Source organism: Atractosteus spatula, chromosome 22 (genome assembly GCF_055471065.1).
Source record: "Atractosteus spatula isolate fAtrSpa1 chromosome 22, fAtrSpa1.hap1, whole genome shotgun sequence".
In the NCBI taxonomy this organism is placed as follows: domain Eukaryota; kingdom Metazoa; phylum Chordata; class Actinopteri; order Semionotiformes; family Lepisosteidae; genus Atractosteus; species Atractosteus spatula.
In genome coordinates, this window is record NC_142727.1 from 2,141,810 (window position 1) to 2,160,564 (window position 18,755).

General features: G+C 45.9%; 1 protein-coding gene, 1 long non-coding RNA gene and 1 other non-coding gene across 3 annotated transcripts; 1 reads left to right on the top strand and 2 right to left on the bottom strand.

Annotated features, from left to right (window-relative positions):
• Nucleotides 1–634: 634 nt before the first annotated feature.
• Nucleotides 635–8,600, bottom strand: LOC148816496 (uncharacterized). The gene is made up of 3 exons (XR_016094682.1): nucleotides 8,528–8,600; nucleotides 7,325–7,382; nucleotides 635–3,692 (listed from the first exon to the last, which is right to left on the bottom strand). It is a non-coding gene; the product is annotated as an uncharacterized LOC148816496 (long non-coding RNA).
• Nucleotides 8,601–9,535: 935 nt separating this feature from the next.
• On the bottom strand, nucleotides 9,536–9,592 carry LOC148816497 (U7 small nuclear RNA). The gene has a single exon (XR_016094735.1). It is a non-coding gene; the product is annotated as a U7 small nuclear RNA (small nuclear RNA).
• A 2,752-nt stretch (nucleotides 9,593–12,344) lies between these two features.
• tpi1b (triosephosphate isomerase 1b) lies at nucleotides 12,345–18,508 on the top strand. Its single transcript, XM_088939811.1, has 7 exons — nucleotides 12,345–12,590; nucleotides 15,330–15,453; nucleotides 15,573–15,657; nucleotides 15,995–16,127; nucleotides 16,393–16,478; nucleotides 17,319–17,406; nucleotides 17,935–18,508. Exons 1-7 carry the CDS (start codon nucleotides 12,476–12,478, stop codon nucleotides 18,051–18,053), a joined length of 750 nt encoding a protein of 249 aa, XP_088795937.1. The 5' UTR covers nucleotides 12,345–12,475; the 3' UTR covers nucleotides 18,054–18,508.
• The last annotated feature ends 247 nt before the right edge of the window (nucleotides 18,509–18,755 follow it).

Genomic DNA, 18,755 nt, shown 5'->3' on the forward strand with positions numbered 1-18,755 from the left:
TTCTAACACAAACATAAAACCAAACAAAACGGCGAACGAGCACCGCCCATAATGCATATTCATGAGGGGCGTGGTTAATGAAGGGGCGTGTCGCGTAAGTGAGTAGGGGGGTGTCACATTATTCATGAGAGGGTGTCACCAAATGATGACGTCACACCAGCCAATCAAAATGTCTGGATGAGAGCCCACCTCCAAGATTTTTGCTCGCAGGTGATTGGTCAGTTTGAAGCACCACTTCAACTATGGGATAAAAGTCCATTTTCTCTATTCTGATTGGTTGAAGGACCTGTCGATCAAATCACCACACCTCCAAAAATGACGCACTTCTGAAGGGTTGTCTTTATATGATTGACATGAGGTTTAACCCAATCGCAGAAGCCCATCTCCAAGACCAGCCCCGGGTGAGATTTGTTTAATACTAATGAACTTTAATTCACTTAATACATAAACAAATTATTCATTATAATGAATTAGAATAATTTGAAATGTTAATTAGTAATTAAAAATTTAGACAGCAACTCTTTTTGTTTCAATTTCCCTAAGATATTTACATGTTTTAGGGAACACAATCTGAAAGACAGCAACCAAGTTTTTAAAAATACATTCTCCGAAAAAAAGACAAATAAGCCAGAAGTAAAATGAATTTAAATTTTATTTGTGTTCAGTGCAAGTGTAAACATACATTTTAGAAACCAAAAAGCATTCGAGTGAAAACGCTTTACAGTTCAAAAAAATAAAACCAAAACAAACAACAAAACAGAATCATTAAAACAGGAGTAATTAAAATACAAGTGACGATCCACCGATTTTAATAGAAATTTAAATACATATGAGAGTGTTAACGCTGACATCTTACTAACAAAATAAGCAGTAGAAAAAAATACACAAGAGCTCACACAGTAAACAATAAAAATAACGTTATTTTCACTAGAATTGTATTTTTAATTTCACATTAACACATATACAAATAGCTCATTAAAATGCAAGTGACTAGGGCGCGATTTTAATAAATGCAAACGTATGCAAATGAGGGAGTTAAACGTCTTACAAAAAACAACAGAAAATCACTTTTTCCACACTAAAGCAAAGTTAGCATTTTAATTCAGTACAAACAATAACAACTTTAAAAAATAAAAAAAACACTTCTAGCCAAAAACTATTTTTCTAGTTCATATTAACAAATGCAAATCAGCTCATTAAAATACAGGGATTGATTTTAATAAATGCAAATAAGGAGTTACTTCCGCCATCTTGCTAATAAAACACAAACACAAAATCGTTTGATACTCACTAGCTGAAAGTCGGGAACATCCAGTTTTAAGTCCGCAACGATTCTGTGATGTGTCATAACGATATCATTAAAAATAGACCAAAAAAAGACTAAAAACATAATAAAATCGAGAAAACGCCATTCACAATCCCCACCGCCCCATTTCGGCAGAACTTCCGGAAGGAACCGTGCTGGGGGCGGGGCTTATTTAAATATAAGAATTTCAGCCAATCAGAATCCATGACGTCTCGACCCAAACCACGCCTATTGGCAGTAGAGGGTGGGGCTGCACCGCCCTCATGAGTTGGGAGGACGAACTACAAATTAGATTAATTGTCAAACCGCTGCCTATATATTGAATATTAATAAAGGATTTTGGTGGGCAGAGCCGCGAATAATGTCGTCTCGCCTGTTTATTGGTCACTTTGGGCTCCAGGTCCTATAAATTCTGACCCACCTGATTATCCTCCTTTCGCGCGAGAGCCGGGCAAGACAGACAGCGGTAAGTAACTCGTCCAAATGCTTTTCAAGCTTTACTCCTCAGTGCGTTTAAACCTGTATTAGGTCATTGTTTTACAATAATTTTCTACTCTATTCCAGTGTATTTTTCCTTATTTCCCTGTGCTGTGCTTCCAGTTGTCTGCAGAATCCTGTGAATATTCGCTCCTACTATGTGCTCCTCATTACCGCTCTTAAAATCTGCGTTTAACTTCAGACTAACAGACCGCTTTTTTTTCCAGTTTTGTGCTCTAAATACAATTTTTAGTCAGTCTGGCGGGATCATGTACGAGTCGAGAGGTAAGTTTCAGTATTTTCTCTGCATCTCGTTTCTCTCCAGCTCTCTCACTCCGGAGCTCGGCCAGGACTCGCGGCCCCAGTGACAGTGAGGGGAGAGTTTTACTGCCTGCTGCTCTGGTATCGACTACATGTCGGGTAAGAACCGGGGAATGGTGTCAGACAGACGGGGCGCTGCTTTCACAGCCCGGGTCAGCTCTCTTGGGCAACTCACTGGTACCCTGGCTTGGCCAAGAGGAGCGGGCTGTCAGGCTGTGGGAGCAGCTGTCTGCAGAGCCGCGTATAGAGACCGTGTGCCTGGCTCTGCCGTCTGCAGCTGCAGGCTGCCCTCTGGTGGCGGCTAAGAGCAACAGCGTGTGAGCTCGGGCTTCTGAAACAGCGGAGCTCACTCCACTACTTCACTGTTCAGTCCTGTACTACCGTTCTTACTCACTGTAGTGTGAAAAGTATTCTGACACAGCTCGACTTTGAGTTTTAATGACTGTACTTGTCTGTCATTACAGCTTTCAAAAAAGGCTTTGACTTCACCCCCAGCCTGGTTCCACTTTCACCTTCAGCTCCCTCCCTGCTGCCTCCTGCTGCTCCTCCCTCTACTGAGGACTGAGACTGTGAAGAGTCAGAATCTGGCTCTGGGATTGACAGGGTGAGTTGGTTTAGATCTCTGTACCCTGACATCACACTGACACTCCTTCACTACAGCTGCAGCAGTGTCACAGTCTAGATCTCTTCATACTTCCTCTGCCACTAATGTTCCTGATCTTTTCAAATAAAGGCTAATAATTCACAGTGATCTCTGTCCATCACAGGAATCCTGAGTGCCTTCAGCTCCTCCTCTGAGTTCAGATGCTGATGGCATGCCCACTCCCTAACCCCACTACTAACCCCACTCCTCACTCTTCTACATGTGATCAACATCCCAGCTCAGAGGAGGAGCTGAAGACACTCAGGATTCCTGTGATCAAAGATGCCTGTGAAGTTTTAACCCTTATTTAGAACTGATCTTGAACAGTGACAGAGGAAGATACAGAGATCTAGACTGTGACACTATTGATAACAGTTCCAGGTGCGGAGTCACAAGCTGAAACACTTCCACAGTGTGAATGAGTGTCAGTGGGAGGCTGTGCTGAAGGTGAGAGCAGGACACTCTTCTGTAATGTCTCTTTTGTAGTGGGGATGACACTTGTCCATCACTGAATCAGTGCTCAGATTGTTGCATAATGATACACCAAGATAGTGACCCTGTGTGACAGAAACAGCTCTCAAGTTGTAAATGGATTGTTACCAACACAAGTAAGACATCAGGCAGTTCAGATTTTCATGGTATGTATGGTCCCAGACAATCTTAAACTCAACTGTAACTCTGCTCCTGCCTCTTAAATAAGTACTCATTCTGTAATAATCATACATCTCCATTCAGCTGTCTCTCTCTCTCTCTGACTGCCCTGACTCTTCCTGCTCACCTGAGTGCCCTGCCTGGGGTCCTGGGGCTGGTCCTGCTCTCGTCTGCGCCGCCTCTAACACAGTTCCTCTCCTCCTGGTCTGATGAGGCTGTGGATTGATGTGATCAAAGATCAGCCTGGTCTCCTCACCCAGGACTCCAACTGAGTCCCCACTCCGACTCTTCTCCCTCAATTTTAAAACAACAAGTGAAGATTAATTCCAAGCCGCGAGATAGAAAGGAGAAATGTTTTGGCTGTAGAGTCGTCTTCAGTCATTCCTTTCTATTTTTCAGAGGAATTCATCTTGTTCCTTTGGAGCCAACGCACACTGACACAGCTCCCCACTGCAGCCTCTACATCATAATCTGCTTGTTTTGTTTCTGCTCTTCTCACTGTCCTGGATCCGGTGTCTCTTCCTTCATCTGCATTTGTCCTTAAATCCCTCCTCCCACTGCCTGTGCCTGGCTGAAGATCTACTGCCTGTATCCCCTCCTGTCAGCTTCTACATGACCTTCCACCTGACTTCAGCCTACAGCCTCCAACCCTGCAGCTGCTCCTAGTTCTGTTTCCTTCTGGATTCTTTGTATCTCCTGTTACCTCAGTCTCCTTCTTCACACTGTTAATGTGACCTCCATCAGCCCTCGACAGTCCAGAACAAAAACACACTGAACTGCCCACACCTGCAGCAACGTGAACTCTGATATTGTGTAGCGTTCACTCTGTTTTTGTCCTGTCTCTCTGTAGCTTTGTCTAAGTCTGTGAAATGAAAGGGATTCTCCTCTCAGTATTTCTGGTTACCTCAGTATCACGTCAGCCACTGTCCTTCTCCAGCAGCCTTGGGATATTATCTGTATTTATGATCCAGATTGAACTGTGTCCACCTGCTTCACTGGGGAGAATTGCCATCTTTACCTGTTTTCAACTTTATTCTGTATACTAATAGTTGTAAATCCTTATTCCCAAAAAAGTTAAATTAAAGAGCTTTGATTTCACTTAAATTTGTTGTCAGTGATTATTTTTTTGGTTGTTTTCATTGAATACAGGTGCTTGATGTACAGATTTCAGTCTACAGGTGTCCTGAGTGCTGATACTGAGGTTCTACAATCACTGCAGCTCTGTTATTGAATGGAACTACAGCCAACCCTCAGTTTAATAGACACAAGCTGCTAAAGGGAACTTTTGTCTGCAAAATCAGAAGTACTGGATTTGTCCCACAATATCACTAGGCACACTACTTATGATGGGTGCTTTGTGTTTAATATTCTTCAGCGAATTTTATACAGTATATTTACAACACGAAATAAAGACCTTTTCTATTCAAGGTAAAGGCACAGGAACAATTTTCATTTACTGATCTTTGCAATTGTTAATAAACGAAAAGATCTAGAAACCACATATATACTACATCTGCTTATTTTTTCCATAGTGTTTCCTCATCTAATTTGTAACATACCAGAATTTCTGCAATAACTAACTTCCCTCTGTTAGTCCATTAAACTGAGTTTCCTGTGAGTTCCTTTAGCACTTTTCTAACATCGAGTTCTTTTACCGTTTCTGATACTTTGACCGGTTAAAACTTCTGTCTGCAACAGATTTCTAGATTTCAGTCCGTCTTTAAAAATTCACAAGGTAGAATTAAGATTTAATTTTGACGAGGCCCATATTCTCCTTCACCGTTAGCGGACTAGAGAGATAGACAAGACTTTATTAATCCCGTAGGGAAACTGATGTGTTACAGCAGTCCAGCCCAAGACAAGCAGAAACAGACATCAGAATAGTTATAAAAACAAAAGACGACAAAATAAATATAAAATAAATACATAGGTGTGTGCAAAATGTGATGATCATAGTCACTGTAGAAACAATAGAATATGTGCAAAATGTGCATAGGCTTATACAGACTGATTGTCCAAAAAGTACAATGGAGCAACATGCTGTCCATAGACGAGCAGATAAAGGGCTAACAGTCCGAGCCTAGGGCAGCGTTATACACCCTGACAGCCGCCGGGAGGAAAGACCTGCGGAAACGTTCCCTTGAACACCGGAGCTATAATATTGGTTCAGTTTTGAGAAGGGTATATCCTGTAATATTGCTGCCCTGCTGGTATGAAACTCTTCCTCGTGCCGACCTGGTAGGTGGGGCAGAAACAGGGGGCGAGTGAGTTGCGCTGTACACAGGGAAGACGCGTCTCGCGGGGGGTCAACGCCGGCGGAGCCCAGTCTTTGTTCTCTTTGGATGGTCGAGCGGCAGGGGCCGGGACAGTCCACTGTGGGATGTTCTACCGCACGGAAGACGGCGAACAACACTGCCACACGGGCACCAGCTCCACGGCAACGGGCCCTCGACAACCGAAGGAGCCGCACCAACCACCCGCGCCTGGCTTCCCCAGCAGGCCCGAGACTGAAGAGCCCCCGATCTGGGCCTGGATTATTACTCCTCTCAACGAAGCTGTGCCAGAAGGTAAAGAATTCACGTCCCTCTAATTATACCAGCGCTGGGGTATATCGCTAGAAATCACTTACAAGTTGGGGCTTATAAATAATTACTGACTAAACCGCTCAGGCAAATCCCGATTTTCACCAGTTTCGTAACCCCACATTTGTAACAATATATTTCTACATCTCTTACTCCCTCTCCCTGCTGAATCACTTGTCAGTCAGTATTGTCTCTGGCTGTTCATTCTTCTGTTTCCTCCCTCACCCTGTCACGTTCTCAGTTTTTGTATTTGAGATTGGATTGTATTCATTCCTGCTGCAGGACCACAGTCTTCAGTAAAACATGCAGCGCTCTGTGAATGATATGAACTGTTTAGCTCTTTAATTTTCAACTGCATCCGGCTAATTATGAATTAGTTTGCAGCAGTGCTGCAATGGAGCTCCGAGGGGGAGCTGCAGGTTTAAGATTTCAGTTCCAAACTGGCTAAACAGACACCCAGAGACAGGAAGTGTTCACACCTGAACACTACACTGACCTTTCCTGCTCTTTATTCACCTCAAGGCAACACTGCCCACAGGGAACACCAATAAGGAACAAGCAGGTGTCGACTCCACTCTGGAAAGGAAACAAGAAAATGGTTCTGGCTGTGGAGTTGTCTGTGTGTCAGGAGGCCATCAGTCTGCAGAGAAACAGGACACCTTGAGACAGAACAGGAGTCTGAAGAGGCTCTGAGGCTGAAAGCAATCACTTCTACACCTGTGCTCAACCAATTGACTACTGTGACATTGTGGTAAAAGAGTGAAAATAAATCCAGGAATAATTCGCACTAACTGTTCTTCTCTATCCTTTTACATTTGTTTTTCATTCTTATGATACTGTAGCTAGCCTTCTCTGACCAACTGGCCCCAGGCCCTGCGCTGACCAGACCCAGGAAGGTTTAATACCGCCAAACCATTTTCTGTGCACGCAGATTGAAATGGACTCAGTCCACGAGTATTCAGGGCCAGAGTCGGGGCCTTAGTGGACGAATATTTGGCAGCAGGTGTTGAGCCCAGTCAGTGTGAACAGGCCTCTACCAGATTTGCACAGAGGGGTGTGTACATTCTGGAGCTGGTGTCGACTCTAAAGATAAAGTCCTATCCGAAGGTGTCATGACCACAAGCCCAGCCAACGACAACATCTGTGAACCGTGCAGGGGGTAAATATTTTTGCTGGACATAAAGATGTTCCATCTGGGGCAACTTAACAATAAAGACGGAAAACCCCGACACTTGATCACATTCTAACTATACCACAACTGTGAGTAAAAGAAGAATGTTGTGAACCAGAACATCATTTCACAGAAAACAAAGTCAACAATTTAACTGATGAGAATTCCCTCACCTGCTGTCTGTGAGCGACTCCACTGCGAGTGTGTGATTCTCGATGATGTCATCGCCCCCTGCAGTTAAAGATGGATTCTTATTATTCTGGTTAGCAGTACGTGGATATTATTCAGATACATCCGGTATTATATGAGACGGAAACTTCGCTCTGACTCAGTTCAGGGTTAATTGGAAGCGTAAACATAAGCAGTTGTTATTATTATTAAGACCGTTTATTTATGCAGCACCTTTCCGAACCAAAGGATGCTGTACGGAGGTAATAAAGAAAAAGACCAAAAAAAGTACGATACTGGGTGAATATGGGCTTCTCCAGCTCTCAGCAATCCTGAGGAGTTTCAGGATGATCACCTGCACTGCTGTCCCACTGTGCTCTTACCTCCCCTTCCGATTTATCGTTCATTTTTATGCTCTGGGCATGGCAAACCAGTGACTCATTAAATATCAGGTTTTGTGCTGATCATGGAAAACCTGAGGGAAGGATTCAGAGTTACTATTCATTAGAAAAGCCCACAGACTTCAACTGCCTTTTCAAATGATTGGACTTCAAACACAAAATGTTAGGAAGGTAGTAGTATCATTACATTAAGAAATGTCTGCTTTTACGATGTTTTGTCTTAACTTGCAGGAGATACTTGAATTATAATAGGTGTGTCAATCAAACAAGTAGAATTGGAGTAATTTAAATGCAGATCGAAGCTGTTAAGCGACCAGCAGAGTCTTATCTTCTGATTTGATACTGATCTGTGAATGCATACATTTGTGGGAAGAACAACTTAAAAACATGAGAGAAATAATTACTGCGCAAGGCATAAACTTCCAGACTTGCGTTGTCACCGTGTGTTCAGTTTAAACCCAGAAACCAAAGTTTTCCAAGCAGTGCCGCAGTTAAAATGTCAAAGGAGAGGAAGGACAGTCTCTGTTAAAGAAACTCGCCTCCTCTTATGGAAGAAAATAAATCATTAATCTGTGATTAAGAAACGAGTCTACTTGCAGTTTGCAAAATGACATAATGTGAATCGCGGACAACCGATTTAGTGCTCGAAAATAAAAACACGGAGACTAAAAGCAATACAGCCGAACCTATCAGCAACGTGGACAGCGATTAGTTGAAATTATAACTATTTCTTGCATTAAAATCCAATTATGCAGGTCCTAAAATTGCTTCTCAGGTAGAAATGCAACCCACTTTACGTAATCCTACCTCACAACGCCTACTTCAGCGATGTACGACAGAAATGCTGCACCAAATCACACGTGGAAATCTGTCGCGGGATTGTGACGCATCTGTTGCGACGCGGCTCAGTTGTGTGTTTGTGACCGATTGCCCAGCGGGTGCGCACTGGAGAGTGTAATACCCACAGAGAGGGCACTACAGGCCGCCCAGGAGACGGCCACGATGACTGTACCTGTCCTGTTGTGTATAGTTGTAAAGTGCGCTTTATGAAGGCGACTCGCTGATTTGGGGATTGTTAATTCAGTGGAATGCAGAGTTGTCCACATGCGGTCTGTCTCTTGCAGGGAAGCGTGCAGGAGTGCAGGAACATGAGCAGTCATCTGGACTTTGGAGACGCCTTCGCTTTTGTCTGAAGAAATCATGCGAAATACGTTTCATTAGGAGTGTAGATCAAACATGAAAATGCCTGGACACTTTGGGTTTAGTTCAGTGTTTGGATGAATGTATGAAGTTGCAGATGTCATGCTCGCTGCAATAACAAATCATTTTATTTACTGCTTCCATCACTCAAACCTCATGATCAAAATCAGCTGGAGCCTGAAAAGGATGCCAGTCCATCACAGGGCACAGACAATAATAACAATAATAATAATAATAAAGTACTACAAGCACATGCCCGAAAAGGTTGTCAACACCACCGATATCACCATCATGTGGGACCTGCCGATAGTCACCAGGGGGAAATTTAGCCAGGACGCCGGGGTTACACCCCTACTCTTTTCAAAAGACGCCCTGGGATCTTTTTGCAGAGAGTCGGGACCTCAGGTTTTACGTCTCATCCGAAGGACGGCGTATCCCCGTCAATCTAACAGCTAGATCTAAAAGAAACTAACAGAGGATTTCTGCACTTATAATATCTCTTGATTTTTTAATAGCATCACATTAAAGTCTCAAAAGTTTTAGAAAAATAAACTACTATAGAAAAGCACATTAATAAGACACCCGCCTCCTTAGAAATCTGCCTTTTAACGAATGGGGGGCTTCCTCAGTAAGGAAACCTGCTGGACAAATACTAAAAGAGCAAAAATTCCATTACTGTCTGAACTCGCGACATAACGACACTATATATCACAGAGTACGAAGGTCCAGGGTGTGGAAAAAAATTTTAAGGACGAAACAATACAATTGGTTTATGTTTCATTATCTTATGTGACGCCTTCATTCAAACAGTTTTACTTTGTTTTTTTAAATGTGTAGCTTAGGTCTAACACTAAATGACAGAAAATAGACCTTTTCTGTCTCCCAGTGCCGTATGCAAATTAAGTATCCAAGACGGCCCAATCAGAAAGCTCCGGATTAGTTGTCTCATACTATACTGGCTAAAGGAATTTTTTTTGCAGAAGACAATTAATACCGCCATCTCGAAAAAACGAACTAAGTGCTGGATAGCAGAAAAATTAAAAATTAAAGGAAAACTGGTTTTTGAAACTGCTCGGTGACTTGTTTAATACAAATGCAACGCCCTTGCACTTAACAAGATTCACCGCCAGGGGCCAGCGGTCGTCAGTATACGAGTTTGAAAAGATAACACATTCATCTAAATGAATAAATTAAACAAAATCCACGTCAGCGTGTGTATTATGTATAATGTGTACACAGACGTTTATAAAGTAGTGTTATTTCAAATACGTGCTTCGTTTTATGAATCATATTATCATACTTAAACGAGAACACTGAATGCAATTCAAACACCTCTTTAACTCCATGTTAAGTACTACTGCAACATTGCAATCATCTCTCGTGAAGGTTTCAGAATTGTATTTTTGTTAAATTAGTTTTGTTTATATTTTGTTTTTCTTGTTTATGTAGTGTTGCACTGTTCTTCTCTAAGTACTTTTATCTTTGTTCATTCGGTGCGTTGAAAACACTATATTAAAAAAGCAAAAGAATAAAACCGTAACCAACCATGGAGTACAGAAATAAGTAGACTGAACACAGAGACAGGTGGGATAGACGCAGACCTCCATCGCCCCCCCCCCAGGGGGAGGGGCAGACGCTCATGATGTCTGAGGGGGGCGTGGTTTACGATTGTATCCGGTCGCCACGACAGGACAAACTGCTTAGCTTGCTCCAATCGACAGAGGCATTTATAATATATATATACACACTTTATACAGGGATTTAAAGTTTGAAATGTGTGAAATGAGAACAGGAATAAATAAATCAGGCCAGGGGCTGAGGGAAGAGACAGTGAAATGATGTGGGAAGGTAATGGCACTTCAGAAAGCTCGAGTGAGCACAGTGAAAATTCGTACTTGTAATACCCTGTCTTGACGTGTGTGCTATAAATGGGAGTATTTTCTCATTTATGGCTGCAGATTACCGCCGTTTGATAAAGGTGACCTTCTAAATGTTTTTTTAACACTCCGACTTCCCGAAATTGAGCATTTATGGGCAAAGACCTGTAATATATTCATGACAGTTACGTCTAAGCAGTGCCCTGTGTACATATTGTAGCTGTAGTAATAATTAATTCAATCATTTTCGACATGGTGTAGTTTGGAGCCTGCAATACGTCAATCGGTGTTAATAAAATCCTCCAATACCTCCAATGGCGAGCAATGCTGTACTGTATTAAGCGATGCAACCGATGACTGTAAAAGTACAGCTGATGATGTGAGATTATAACCTCAGATTCAGCGCAGCTGTAGCACGAAAGATGTGGGTGTTTTGACAACAGCGACTGCAATCGAACTTTAAGGAAGGTGTGCGGTTGTGATCTAACACGGGAGTCATAAAAACACGTTTGAAAGGGATTTCAAAAATGTACAAACAGGCGACTCTCGCAAGACGCTCTTCACTCATCGCTTGTCTCGAAGACCCTGATAAGAGCACTTGCATTAATACACCCCAACATGTTACTATTTGAAGTAACGCATTCACCCACTATGCCCATATTACTCACGCCTGCGTGGAGTCCCTCACAACAGCAAGAACAAATGGACTCAAGAGATACCGGGTCTAACAGCAGACGCTTAAAAGCCAAATTCCATTTATTTCCGTTATTCCGTATTTCCGTATTTAAATTGTTTCCGGCCCTCTTGAAACTGAAATATAGTCATATAGATGTTAATAACAGAACTATATACTTAACAGTGAGTTCTATTACATACTACAGAATCGACGCGAACTAACTCATGTAGAACTGACGACACCATTATTCGTATATGAGATGTACGCCTATTGTACCGTAGTTGGAATGTAATTTAGGAAAGTATTACAAGAAGGTTACAATTATTACATAACGATCCGCTGTTCTACTTGGTGAGGGACTGAAAGTCTTGCTGGACAAGAGCGAGAGTAAGTCTGCACTGTACTTTAGTGTCCTCTACAGGATATCCGCGGATACTGTGGAGTCGTTGCAATTAAGAACATTTTAGTTTGGAGCTGAGGAATAAATTCAACAGCCAAGTCTTGAGGCAACTGGAACTCACTTACCGTGAGATCATCCCGAGTTAAGCGTTCTTTGTCGCTTTGACGCGTCCGATATTATTGGAATTTAAAAAAAACCCTCTGTGCCCTTCTGAAAGATGGCGGTTAAAGGCTTCACTCTATAGAGAAATAAAGGGGGGTAGCTGTGGGCGGAAACGGGTCGAGCTCTTCGCCGGAGATTTTCCTGTAAAGAATAAACCCCGCCCCCGGAAGTAGCCAATCAACGTAAGATCCCTCAGCTCTGCCCTCGTAATGTCCCGCCTTTAATCCATAAAAGGATAAAATGGGCAGGGCGCAGAAGCCGTCTTCTCCCTGATTCCAATGAGAATCTCTGGAGGGCGTGTCCTCAGGCAGGCGTGTTTATAAGCCCCTCTTCCAGGAGAGGGACACTCGCTCGTTGATTCATCCGACCTTGGTGAATTCCCCGCCGGCTTCTCCACCAGCTCCACAGCGAGGCCTCCTTCCGATCCTATCACAAGAACCATGGCTCCGACCAGAAAATTTTTCGTGGGTGGCAACTGGAAGATGAACGGGGACAAAAAAGTGTTGGGAGATCTTATCAACACCCTGAACACTGCTAAACTGAACCCAGACACCGGTGAGTCAACGCGGGGGAAAAAAAAACACTGTTTTTAAAGTGCAGAGGATCTTGGTGATTTCATAGGGTTATTTAAACGTTATTTTGTCATATTGTTATTTTGTAATATTAATCTCCTTTACTGAGACTATACACAATCCGTCACCCGCCTCTTACCCTAGCTAGAGGACATGCTGTAGAGAATCGATCATGGTTAATAAGGTCAAAACGACAGGAGGAGTTTCCGCGGTGAAGTTAGTGGCTTTTCTCTCCATCCCGACGGGTTAGGTTTTAGGTAACGATCACTTATTAACCACAGCCGCGATACCGACACCTGCAGTTGCTTTGAATGCCGTTTGGAAGTTAAAGTTAAAGCTAAAGCGATCATCGCCGTACAGACGCATTGCCGTTATGGCCGGCAGCCGAGACCTGACACTTCTAATGAATGGATCTAACGGAGAGTTGAGTGTAGAGACGAGCAGTGCTTGGATGGCCACCTGAAACGGGGCGGGCATCGGTGAGCACTGAGCAGGATGGAGCTGTCGGCAGCTAGAGAGCGGTGGGAGGGGAGCGATGTGTTTTTATTGACCGCCATTCGGTTTTTTTTTTAGAAGGTAATAATCCGGGAGTTATAGTTGCATAGCTCCAGGACCATCCCGGGCGCGACAGCGTGCGTGTGGCCGGGGAGGGTGAGTCCAGGCGCGCCCCCCCGGTGGAACCCCTGCGGCGCGCTCCCGGCCCGCGGGGGCGAGCGCCGGGGCCCGGAGCTGGAGCGTGTGTCCCGGCGCACGTAGCAGCCGGCGGTCTCGCAAGGCCAGCGTGTGTGTGCGCGCGACGCGGGCGGTGTTTCCCCCCCCCACACTCGCGACGCCGTGCAGTCACGTCCAGCGTGTTGGTGCGGGACTGTACGGGGGTTACAGGCCGTCAGGACGGCGCAGCGGTCGTGAGAAACGCGTTTCAATAGGAACCGCCGTTCTGAGCCAGCCCTGGAGGGCACGCCGGCGTTTCTTTCCGGTTCGCGTTGGACGGTTGCGAAAAGCATTTGCTGTCGAGTCAATTCAATTCACGCTTTATGGTCCCCCTAGGGGAAACTGGTAAAAATGTCGTGATCCGCCTATGCAAGATGTCATTGTGTAAGCGCTTGCCCAGTACCATACCTATACAAGCATGTTCTCCGTTTGCCCGGATAAAGACACCCGAATGATAAATGAGACCTGAAGCAGAGGGTGCAAGTGCGTTTAAAACTGAGAACAGGGTGGGAATCGGGGGGGGGTTCTTTACACAAAGGGTGGCGGGAGAGGGGAACAAGCTGCCCAGCCATGCAGCTGGTTTCTTTCAAGAGAAGGCTGGATGAGATTCTAGATTAACTTCCTCTCCTAAGATCTGCTTCACGATGGGGCTGAGCTGTTGCCCGTTTCACGACTGCTTGTCCTCCATCAGCCTCCTGTTACAAATAGGCCTGGCTGGAGATGTAGACACAAGACGACTGTATCTAGGCTGATGGAGGTACACGGGGTTAATTAGTCACCTTCTTGGTCATCAGCCATGTCATTGTCTACCCTGACCACAGCTTAGTCCCGTGAGGTTTCCATGCTGACAACCCCTGAAGAGACAGTTTTGGACTTTGTACAGGTTGCGAAACTCTGCCGTTATCGAGTGCAGAGCGGGGCTGATGCAGTGCGGTTCAGTGAGGCCGAGTCCGGGTTCTGGCGAGACCGTACGGTGTGCTCTGGTTTTCCTTGGACTCTGACCTTTCCCGAGTTTTTATACCACACAGCTGGTGACCTTTCGGGTCTGACCTCCGACCTTTGTGAAGCAGCCGGGAGCCGGGAGACGCGATCCCCACCGGCTCCGTCTGAATTCTGGAGAGATAAATATAGAGACGGTGACCTGGGGTAGAGTTACAGCCCTGAATGTCAGGGGATGGCCGTACACGCACTGTAGAATTGGAGAGATGCAAGTGTCTAATGTAGGTACAGTATGCGCTGGATTCTCATTCAGAAAGAGCTGCATGTACATTCAGACCTGTCAGGGGAAATGCATTATATGCACTTTTGAAAATAATTCCTTATACTTTAAATAGCACTTAAACACTCCACTCAAAGTGATTCTCCACCACCACCACAATAGGGTTTATTAAAGTGCGTGCATGGTATCTTTCTTATTCTAAGCTTTGTGTTTCACTGAGTCACTAGTGTGACTGTTGGTGCCTTGGAGGATTTTGGGTACTTGTTTCGGGTCCCCCTGTAGTCCTCTCTGGTCAAGACTAAAAATGTCCAGTTCCTCCAGCCTGCCAGTGTGGGACGCTCTCTTCATCGTGGCATGTGTCTGGTTCCCTGTACTGATTATTTCAGAGCTGCGGTTACTTCCCATAGCGTGGCGACTGAAATGCCTCTTGTTAAGAGTGCGTTGTAAGATCTGAACATTCCCTTGATTTAAATGTTGTTTCTTTGAATCCTCACCTTAACACCGATGCAGCTCCCCGCTCAAACGGTGCAAAACCGCTGCTAAGGAGCAAGTAATGGTGAATTCCTTGAGGGGGGGATGGAAAGCGGGAATTCATCTTCGTTGGGTGATGTTATTTTTCCAGCATAGGAATGAATCCTTATGCGTTGCTTTCCATCCTAAAACAACAGCCCTTTTATTTTTATTGCTGCCCCAGTAGGTTTGAGGGGATGTAGGTGCTGGATTTTGCCTCGGTGCTTAAGCCAGACTCTTCCCTGCTCTCTGAGGGCGTGCTGATTGCGGTCTCTCTTGCAGAGGTGGTGTGTGGCGCCCCCTCCATCTACCTGGACTTCGCCCGCCAGAAGCTCGATGCCAAGATTGGCGTCGCCGCCCAGAACTGCTACAAAGTGGCGAAGGGTGCTTTCACTGGAGAGATCAGGTACTGTTAGTGGTTGGGTGGTGGGTGACACTATGGGGTCTGTAGTGGGTTTGGGAGGTCTTTGTTCTGTCTTTTGCTTGAGGGTCATTGATTAATCTCTCTCTCATCTCCTCTCTCAGTCCCGCCATGATCAAGGACTGTGGGGTGTCCTGGGTAATTCTTGGCCACTCTGAGAGGCGCCATGTTTTTGGCGAGTCTGATGAGGTGAGGCTCTTCATCTAGGATTCTGATTTCCTTTGCTTTTACCTTAACTTTCCTTCCACTCTTACTCCGATTGGCTCGCCCGCCCTGTTTCCCCTCCCCCTCCCTGTGATTGGCCGTGAGATTTTGCTTTCCATACTGATGGGCTTTCGGTGGCCGTCGGGTTTCTGATTTGTCTCGTCAGCCTTTCTCTTGGAGAAGAGGAAAAGGTGCATGCCTTCGGCTGCTATGGTCATGTTAGGACACTGCTGCGTTCTAATTGGATGTCTTCTGTCTCTCCCCCATCGTGACTGGCTGCGCCGGCACCGTGTCCCTCCTTCTGACCGGGTCGTCCCGGCAGCTGATTGGTCAGAAAGTGGCCCATGCGCTGGAGGAGGGGCTTGGTGTGATTGCCTGCATCGGGGAGAAGCTGGACGAGCGAGAGGCAGGGATAACCGATAAGGTCGTCTTTGCCCAGACCAAGGTCATTGCAGGTAATGCTACTGCCTTGATGGACAAGGTGTCATTGGTGCAGACGTCTTACCTTGATGGCACTACTGCTGTAGTGATGGCAGACAGAGGTCTTGGCCAGTATTGGATTGTTCAAGACCAAATCGGTCATCCCTGTAAATCAATGACAAATAAGATCAATGTTGATGATGCTGCAAATTCTTGGTTACCAGTAACAAATGATGATATCTTGGTTCAAACCAAGACTAAAACTGATGGGCAAGAATAATAAGCTGTGTGTCTTTGCAGACAACGTGAAGGACTGGAGTAAGGTGGTCCTGGCCTATGAGCCTGTCTGGGCCATTGGAACTGGGAAAACCGCAACCCCCCAACAGGTAACATTGCTGATGTCGACTGCTCGACCCTCTGTGAACGTTTAATGTTGTAAGGCTCGTGTATTTCTATCGAATGCACAGTGGCTCCTATCGCTGTAAGACCAGAGCTGTTAAATCCCATACTTGGCCTCGCTAGAGCTCCTCCTCAATTCAGCATGAGCCAGTTTCTCTCTCCTGCTCTTGATCTGCTGTGCAGAATGGCCGCCGTGTCGCCCAAGTGCAGCTGCAATTCAGGGGTGGGGAGAAGGGGGGGGTCCCCCTCTTCAGGGGCTGCAGAGCAACACAGATCCGGCAAGGAAACTGCTTGCCTGGGTTTTCTGTCGTTTTGGGATTAACCCTCAGGCCCGTGTGCAGTGATTTTTGGCTCTTCCTAGCAGAGGAAGTTCTGTATTCAAAGGGGTTAGTGTGGACTGAACTGAACAGCGTGCACAGGCTGGTCTCCAGCTCGCATCCTCGGGAGCAAAGTTGGAGATGCCTGATCTACCCTATTGTCCGGTTAATGCAGGGCTTCCCAGTGTCGGAGAGCCAGCCTGTTTCCAGGTTTTCTGTCCGGCTGGGCTTTTATCAACCTGAATGAGGCCATTGACGTATTCAGACCAGTTTTAACAGCTGCTCCCTGCTCCCAGCCGAGCTAGCGACTTCCTTAAGCCCTCTGCTCGGGAGGCCCCTTACACAAAGGGTGGTGGGGGTAGGCAACGATCCGCCCTGCCAATGTTGCTGAAGCCCCCCCCCCCCCCCCCCCGGCTTCTAGGAAAGAGCAGACGGTGGGGGGGGGGCATTTGACCCTTCTTGTTTTCTAACTATTCTTCCGTTCGCTCTTCCTGTTCTCCCCCGGCATAGGCCCAGGAAGTTCACGATAAGCTCAGGCAGTGGCTGAAGACCAACGTCTCGGAGGCGGTAGCCAGCTCCTGCCGGATCATTTACGGAGGTGAGACTCCTCGTCCTGCGCGTCTCCTCCAGTGTGGACGTACATTAGTCCTTCACCACAAGCTTGTTCGACTCCCCTCGGTCGAATACCGACCGGTTGGTATTCCAGCGACCGGTCCTGTGTGGTTTAATGGTGTAAACGCAGCCCTGCAAAATGGATTTACAGGGGAATTAGCTCTAAAACGAGGGATTTGTGGGTTGAGCTTTATCATGGGGGACACTTGATTTGATTAAGTCATCTCTAAAGGACTGTACGTGTTGTGAATATCTCTTCATCTTCTACTAAGGATATATCAACTAGCTCCAGGTTAATGTATGTGAGGCTTTGTACAGTGATGATTGCCGTCTCGCAGTGCTGGGGCCCTGGGTTCAGTTCCTGGGGTGCTGTCCATGTGGAGTTTGCATGTTCTCCCCCTGATTGTGTGAGATTTCTAGCAGGCTTTCTAAAGTTCTTGGTGCTCTAGGTTTTGTCCGTTCAGAGTTTCCAAAGTGTCGTTTCCTCCTCTTAACGGACTCCCTTTCGCGCCAGGCTCCGTTACCGGGGGGACCTGCAAGGAGCTGGCCTCGCAGGCCGACGTCGACGGCTTCCTGGTGGGCGGCGCCTCCCTGAAGCCCGAGTTCGTCGAGATCATCAACGCGCGCCAGTGAGGGCAGGAGGAGGGAGGCAGTGATGAGGTCACCGCTGGGGATGGTGGACCCCGCCCCCCCTTTTGCACTTACAAGCCCCACCCCCTGTGATGTCACTTCCTCCGTGTGTTCAGCCCTGTAGCACTGCATAGATGGGCACGCTGCACAGTCACTGCATACATCATCAAGCACTTGGGGACGGTATACTCTTCTAGACAACCACAAGTGTACGCTTTTGTGATGGTCTTGGATGTGTGTAGTGCTGGTGCAGTGTGCATAAAGTCTTGGAAGCCTGTAATTTAGTCAGGAATTGGTGCCCATCTGTAATCCAAGTGTTGTAACGTTTCTTGTCTGCCAAGCACTGTCACCCCGAACTTCAAGCTCTTGCATTCTGTGTTCCTCACAGCCAGCCTGGCTCACGGCCTGGGTGAGCCGTCGGCTGGAAAAGGGATTATTAAACAAACGGTTTGATCGGAGCCCAGCGTTTATTCCTGTTCTCTTGGGAGGGTAGTGTGTATTCTGAAGGGTCCAATCTGCTACTGCTTGACACTGAGCTGCACAAATCTCCACACTGCGCAAATCCAGCCATAGTTTGTCACGGCTAGTTCTCGGACTGTACAATTTTTTTTTAAAAAAAAGCTCTAGTTGAGATGGTTGCAACAGGAGCCTGGAACTCGCATTATTTTCTACAAGGTACCGCAATGTCCCGTAGGTTACAAATTC